Here is a 7,326-nt window from a genome sequence, read left to right on the forward strand (position 1 = left end):
TTGATAATAATAATAATAATGATGGTAATGATGGTGATGATGTTGATGGTGCTGATGATGATAACGGTGAACACAAACACAACCCACCCACCACCCACCACCCACCACCCACCACCCCACCCCCCCACTCTCATCTCTCCCCCCACCCACCCCACCCCACCCACCAGCTGTACGACGATTCAGGCTCAGAGCCATGGGAAGGAGGCTTCCTCCCACGTGTCTCATCATCCTCCTCCTCCTCCTCCTCCTCCTCCTCCTCCTCCTCCTCCGGTGAGGTTGAGCCTCTGGCCGAGGTGACAGCAACCGGCGGCGTCAGCGGCGGCGTCAGCGGCGGCGTCCTCGGCGGTACCCCCTGGGTGGGCCCCCGGGGCCACCAGCGGCCGTCGAGGGGACTCGCCGAAGGGGGCTCCCAGGTGTCCGGCGGGGTCTGGCAGCGGCTGTTCAACGACTTTGTCAGCAATCAGCGGCGGTTCCGCGGACGGACCAAAAAGGGGAAGGGCTGCTTCGGGGTGAAGCTCGACCGGATCGGGTCCATGAGCGGCCTGGGTTGCTGAGCAACCGCCCGTGGCTCGCGACGAGGACGAGGAGGATGAGGAGGACGATGACGACGACGACGATGATGACGATGACGACGATGATGATGATGACGATGATGACGACGATGACGATGATGACGATGATGATGAAGACGCCGACGACGACTCACTGTCCACCAACAACGGCAACAACCGCCGCCCACGACCGCCCACGACCGCCCACGACCGCCCACAACCGACCGACCACAACCGCCCAAAACCGCCCGCGACCGCCCACAACCGACCGCCACAACCGCCCAAAACCGCCCGCGACCGCCCACAACCGACCGCCACAACCGCCCAAAACCGCCCACAACCGCCTGCAACCGACTGCCCGCGACCGCCCACGATCGACCGACCGACCGCCTACAACCGCCCACAACCGCCTGCAACCGACCGCCCACAACCGCCCACAACCGCCCACAACCGCCTACAACCGCCCACAACCGCCCACAACCGCCCACAACCGCCCACAACCGCCCACAACCGCCTACAACCGCCTACAACCGACCACCGCGACCGCCCACAACCGACCGACCGACCGACCGCTTGCCGCGCTCCGCCACCGCCAGCGGCCACTGCCATCGCGGGGAGAGGAGAGGTCACCATCGGAGGAGAGGTCACCATCGGAGGAGAGGTCACCATCGGAGGAGAGGTCACCATCGGAGGAGAGGTCACCATCGGGACAGAGGAGAGGTCACCATCGCGGAAAGAGGTCACCATTGGAGGAGAGGTCACCATCGGAGGAGAGGTCACCATCGGGAGAGAGGTCACCATCGTGGGGAGAGGAGAGGTCACCATCGGAGGAGAGGTCACCATCGCGGGGAGAGGAGAGGTCACCATCGTGGGGAGAGGAGAGGTCACCATCGGAGGAGAGGTCACCATCGGAGGAGAGGTCACCATTGGAGGAGAGGTCACCATCGCGGGGAGAGGTCACCATTGGAGGAGAGGTCACCATCGCGGGGAGAGGAGAGGTCACCATCGGAGGAGAGGTCACCATCGCGGGGAGAGGAGAGGTCACCATCGGAGGAGAGGTCACCATCGCGGGGAGAGGAGAGGTCACCATCGGAGGAGAGGTCACCATCGCGGGGAGAGGAGAGGTCACCATCGGAGGAGAGGTCACCATTGGAGGAGAGGTCACCATCGCGGGGAGAGGAGAGGTCACCATCGGAGGAGAGGTCACCATTGGAGGAGAGGAGAGGTCACCATCGCGGGGAGAGGTCACCATTGGAGGAGAGGTCACCATTGGAGGAGAGGTCACCATTGGAGGAGAGGTCACCATCGGAGGAGAGGTCACCATCGGAGGAGAGGAGAGGTCACCATCGGAGGAGAGGTCACCATTGGAGGAGAGGTCACCATTGGAGGAGAGGTCACCATCGGAGGAGAGGTCACCATCACGGGGAGAGGAGAGGTCACCATCGGAGGAGAGGTCACCATCGCGGGGAGAGGAGAGGTCACCATCGTGGGGAGAGGAGAGGTCACCATCGGAGGAGAGGTCACCATCGGAGGAGAGGTCACCATTGGAGGAGAGGTCACCATCGCGGGGAGAGGTCACCATTGGAGGAGAGGTCACCATCGCGGGGAGAGGAGAGGTCACCATCGGAGGAGAGGTCACCATCGCGGGGAGAGGAGAGGTCACCATCGGAGGAGAGGTCACCATCGCGGGGAGAGGAGAGGTCACCATCGGAGGAGAGGTCACCACTGGAGGAGAGGTCACCATCGGAGGAGAGGAGAGGTCACCATTGGAGGAAAGGTCACCATCGGAGGAGAGGTCACCATCGGAGGAGAGGTCACCATCGGAGGAGAGGTCACCATCGGAGGAGAGGTCACCACCGCGGGGAGAGGTCACCATCGGAGGAGAGGTCACCATCGGAGGAGAGGTCACCATCGCGGGGAGAGGTCACCATTGGAGGAGAGGTCACCATCGGAGGAGAGGTCACCATTGGAGGAGAGGTCACCATCGGAGGAGAGGAGAGGTCACCATCGGAGGAGAGGTCACCATCGTGGGGAGAGGAGAGGTCACCATCGGAGGAGAGGTCACCATCGTGGGGAGAGGAGAGGTCACCATCGGAGGAGAGGTCACCATCGTGGGGAGAGGAGAGGTCACCATCGGAGGAGAGGTCACCATCGCGGGGATAGGTCACCATCGTGGGGAGAGGAGAGGTCACCATCGGAGGAGAGGTCACCATCGCGGGGAGAGGAGAGGTCACCATCGTGGGGAGAGGAGAGGTCACCATCGGAGGAGAGGTCACCATCGGAGGAGAGGTCACCATCGTGGGGAGAGGAGAGGTCACCATCGGAGGAGAGGTCACCATCGGAGGAGAGGTCACCATCGGAGGAGAGGTCACCATCGCGGGGAGAGGAGAGGTCACCATTGGAGGAGAGGAGAGGTCACCATCGGAGGAGAGGTCACCATCGCGGGGAGAGGAGAGGTCACCATCGGAGGAGAGGAGAGGTCACCATCGGAGGAGAGATCACCATCGCGGGGAGAGGAGAGGTCACCATCGGAGGAGAGGTCACCATCGGAGGAGAGGTCACCATCGCAGGGAGAGGAGAGGTCACCATCGGAGGAGAGGTCACCATCGAGACAGAGGAGAGGTCACCATCGGAGGAGAGGTCACCATCGGAGGAGAGGTCACCATCGGAGGAGAGGTCACCATCGGAGGAGAGGTCACCATCGGGACAGAGGAGAGGTCACCATCGGGATTCGCCAGATGCCGGCCGCCATGACGGATGAACGCCATGTCCGTCATGGCCGCCATGTCCAACATGGCCGCCATGGCCGCCATGTCCAACATGTCCGCCATGTCCGTCATGGCCACCATGTCCAACATGGCCGCCATGTCCGTCATGGCCGCCATGACCAACATGGCCGCCATCTCCAACATGTCCAACATGGCCGCCATGTCCAACATGGCCGCCATGACCAACATGCCCGCCATGTCCAACATGGCCGCCATCTCCGCCATGGCCGCCATCTCCAACATGGCCGCCATCTCCGCCATGGCCAACATGGCCGCCATGGCCGCCATCTCCAACATGGCGGCCATGTCCAACATGTCCGTCATGTCCAACATGGCCGCCATGTCCAACATGGCCGCCATCTACGCCATGGGCAACATGGCCGCCATGGCCGCCATCTCCAACATGGCGGCCATGTCCAACATGTCCGTCATGTCCGTCATGGCCACCATGTCCGTCATGGCCGCCATCTCCAACATGTCCAACATGGCCGCCATGTCCGTCATGGCCGCCCTCGCGTCAGCGGTGAGTTGGTGTGGGACGTCAGAGACGAATGCGTTCTGGGTGGGTGAGTTGGGCGTGGGTGGGGTGGGTGGGTGAGCGAATGAAATTGGTGGGTGGGTGGATGGTTGGGTGGGTCAGTGGGAAGGCGAGTGGGTGGGTGGGTGAGTGAATGGGTGGATGAGTAGGTGGATGAGTAGGTGGGTGAGTAGGTGGGTGAGTGGGTGGATGAGTAGGTGGGTGAGTGGGTGGGTGAGTAGGTGGGTGAGTGGGTTAGTGAGTGAGTGGGTGAGTGAATGGGTGGATGAGTAGGTGGATGAGTAGGTGGGTGAATGGGTGGATGAGTAGGTGGGTGAGTGGGTGGGTGAGTAGGTGGGTGAGTGGGTGGATGAGTGGGTGGGTGAGTAGGTGGGCGAGTGGGTGAGCGGGTAAGTGGGTGAGTGGGTGGGTGGATGGTTGGATGGGTAAGTGGGTGAGTGGGTGGGTGAGGAGTTTGGCGAGTGGTTGGTTGGGTGAGCGGGTGGGTGAGTGGGTGGTTGGTTGGTTGGGTGGTTTAGTGGGTGGTTTAGTGGGTGGGTGAGTGGGTGGGTGAGTGAATGGGTGGATGAGTAGGTGGGTGGGTAGGTGCGTGAGTGGGTGGGTGAGTGGGTGGGTGAGTGAATGGGTGGATGAGTAGGTGGGTGGGTAGGTGCGTGAGTGGGTGGGTGAGTGGGTGGGCGAGTGGGTGAGCGGGTAAGTGGGTGAGTGGGTGGGTGGATGGTTGGGTGGTTTAGTGGGTGGGTGAGTGAGTGAGTGAGTGGGTGGGTGAGTGAGTGAGTAAGTGAGTGGGTGAGTGAGTGGGTGAGTGGGTGGGTGAGTGAGTGAGTAAGTGAGTGGGTGAGTGAGTGGGTGAGTGGGTGAGTGAGTGGGTGAGTGAGTGGGTGGGTGAGGAGTTGGGTGAGTGGGTGAGTGGGTGGGTGAGTGGGTGGGTGAGTTGGGTGAGTGGGTGGGTAGATGCGGGGTGAATGAGTGGGTGAGTTGGGTAAGTGGGTGGTTTAGTGGGTGAGTGGGTGAGTGAGTGGGTGGGTGAGTGAGGAGCTGGGCGAGTGGGTGAGTGGGTGGGTGGGTGAGTGGGTAGATGCGGGGTGAATGAGTGGGTGAGTGAGTGAGCGGGTGACCTGCAGTGTTGGTGGTGATAATGATGATGTTGATGATGATGTTAATGATGGTGATGATGTTGATAATGATGGTGGTGGTTTTCATGATTATGTTAATGATGGTGATTATGTTGATAATGATGGTGGTGGTTTTGATGATGTTGATGACGATGTTGATGATGATGATGTTAGTGATGGTGATGATGTTGATAATGTTGGTGGTGGTTTTGATGATGATGTTGATGACGATGTTGATGATGTTTGGTTGCAGATTGGACCAGCTCCCGACGAGAATCGATGCCCAGCCCGGCCGCCTTTGTCTCCCCAAGCGCCGACGCTCTGCACACCAACCACGCCGGATGCGTCGTTTTTGTTTTGTTAAGGCCGAGTCGACCTAGAGGGGTGTGTGCGCTAGTGGGGAGCGGTGGCGCGGCGGTTAGCACACTGGGCATGGGTGAGTGGGTTGGTGGGTGGGTGAGTGGGTGGGTGAGTGAGTGGGTGGGTGAGTGAGTGGGTGAGTGAGTGAGTGAGTGGGTGAGTGAGTGGGTGAGTGGGTGAGTGAGTGGGTGGGTGAGTGGGTGAGTGGGTTGGTGGGTGGGTGGGTGAGTGGGTGGGTGAGTGGGTGAGTGGGTGAGTGGGTGAGTGGGTGAGTGAGTGAGTGGGTGAGTGAGTGAGTGGGTGGGTGAGTGAGTGAGTAGGTGAGTGAGTGGGTGAGTGGGTGAGTGAGTGGGTGGGTGGGTGGGTGAGTGAGTGGGTGAGTGGGTGGGTGGGTGAGTGAGTGAGTGGGTGAGAGGGTGAGTGGGTGGGTGGGTAGGTGAGTGAGTGAGTGGGTGGGTGGGTGGGTGAATGGGTGGGTGGGTGAGTGGGTGGGTGGATGAGTGAGTGAGTGAGTGGGTGAGTGAGTGGGTGGGTGAGTGGGTGGGTGAGTGAGTAGGTGTGTGAGTGGGTGAATGGGTGAGTGAGAGAGTGAGTGAGTGAGTGAGTGGGTGAGTGAGTGGGTGAGTGGGTGGGTGAGTGAGTGAGTGGGTGAGTAGGTGAGTGAGTGGGTGAGTGGGTGGGTGAGTGGGTGGGTGGATGAGTGGGTGAGTGAGTGGGTAAGTGAGTGGGTGGATGAGTGGGTGAGTGAGTGGGTGGGTGAGTGGGTGAGTGGGTGGGTGAGTGGGTGAGTGAGTGGGTGAGTGAGTGGGTGAGTGGGTGAGTGGGTGGGTGTGTGAGTGGATGAGTGGGTGAGTAAGTGAGTGAGTGAGTGGGTGAGTGGGTGAGTGAGTGGGTGAGTGGGGTGAGTGAGTGGGTGAGTGAGTGGGTGAGTGAGTGAGTGGAGTGGGTGAGTGGATGAGTGAGTGGGTGGGTGAGTGAGTGAGTGGGTGAGTGAGTGGGTGGGTGAGTTAGCCACTAACAGCACTTACCCCTACAGCGTACTAGAGGCTACACGGGGGATCTTTGTCTGTGTGTTGCGAGTCACCAGGTGCATCGCTAGCGGTCTGAAGACAACTATGGTGGTGGTTGTGGTGGTGGTGGTTGTGGTGGCGGTTGTGGTGGTTGTGGTGGTGGTGGTTGTGATGGTGATGGTGGTGGTGATGGCGGTGGTGGTTGTGGTGGCGGTGGTGGCGGTGGTGATGGTGGTGGTGGTGGTTGTGATGGTGGTTGTGGTGGCTGTGGTGGCGGTGGTGGCGGTGGTGGTGGTGGTGGTGGTGATGGCGGTGGTGGTGGTGGTAGTGGTGGTGGTGGTGATGGCGGTGGTGATGGTGGTGATGGTGGTGGTTGTGATGGTGGTTGTGATGGTGGTTGTGATGGTGGTTGTGGTGGCTGTGGTGGCGGTGGTGGCGGTGGTGGTGGTGGTGGTGATGGCGGTGGTGGTGGTGGTAGTGGTGGTGGTGGTGGTGATGGTGGTGGTGATGGTGGTGATGGCGGTGGTGGCGGTGGTGGCGGTGGTGATGGCGGTGGTGGCGGTGGTGGTGGTGGGGGTGGTGGGGGTGGTGGTGGGAGTGGTGGTGGCGGTGGTGATGGTGGTGGTTGTGATGGTGGTTGTGATGGTGGTTGCGGTGGCGGTGGTGGTGGTTGTGGTGGTGGTGGCGGGCGGTGGTGATGGTGGTTGTGGTTGTGGTGGTGGTGGTGATGGTGGTTGTGGTTGTGGTGGTGGTGGTTGTGGTGGCGGTGGCGGTGGTGATGGTGGTTGTGGTTGTGGTGGTGGTGGTGATGGTGGTTGTGGTTGTGGTGGTGGTGGTTGTGGTGGCGGTGGTGGCGGTTGTTGCTATCAACTTGCAGATTTCAAAGCGTTGATTTTGATTATTGTAAAGATGATATTGTAGCAAATCGTTGCGACGATCTTGACAAAGCGGTTGGTTGCTATCAACTTGCAGATTACAAAGCTG

General features: G+C 60.6%; 1 protein-coding gene across 50 annotated transcripts; it reads left to right on the top strand.

The window, feature by feature from the left end:
- Window positions 1–589: 589 nt before the first annotated feature.
- LOC142905323 (uncharacterized) lies at window positions 590–3,309 on the top strand. Of its 50 annotated transcripts, none has more exons than XR_012930850.1 (6): window positions 590–1,308; window positions 1,369–2,251; window positions 2,288–2,611; window positions 2,673–2,822; window positions 2,865–2,965; window positions 3,008–3,051. XR_012930850.1 is itself a non-coding variant. In XM_076056397.1 (6 exons), exons 1-6 carry the CDS (start codon window positions 590–592, stop codon window positions 3,303–3,305), a joined length of 2,016 nt encoding a protein of 671 aa, XP_075912512.1. In that variant the 3' UTR covers window positions 3,306–3,309. The 50 variants fall into 50 exon arrangements, 49 of the variants coding, with proteins under 49 accessions (XP_075912512.1, XP_075912517.1, XP_075912520.1 ...); XM_076056397.1 differs by lacking the exon at window positions 2,673–2,822 and adding an exon at window positions 3,223–3,309 and having other exon boundaries at window positions 1,369–2,227; window positions 2,288–2,310; window positions 2,493–2,551; window positions 2,919–3,191; XM_076056402.1 differs by lacking the exon at window positions 2,673–2,822 and adding an exon at window positions 3,223–3,309 and having other exon boundaries at window positions 1,369–2,227; window positions 2,288–2,310; window positions 2,529–2,569; window positions 2,961–3,191.
- Window positions 3,310–7,326: the final 4,017 nt, after the last annotated feature.

This window comes from Petromyzon marinus, chromosome 75 (genome assembly GCF_048934315.1).
Source record: "Petromyzon marinus isolate PM22_M1 ecotype Great Lakes invasive population chromosome 75, UKy_Petmar_22M1.pri1.0, whole genome shotgun sequence".
In the NCBI taxonomy this organism is placed as follows: domain Eukaryota; kingdom Metazoa; phylum Chordata; class Hyperoartia; order Petromyzontiformes; family Petromyzontidae; genus Petromyzon; species Petromyzon marinus.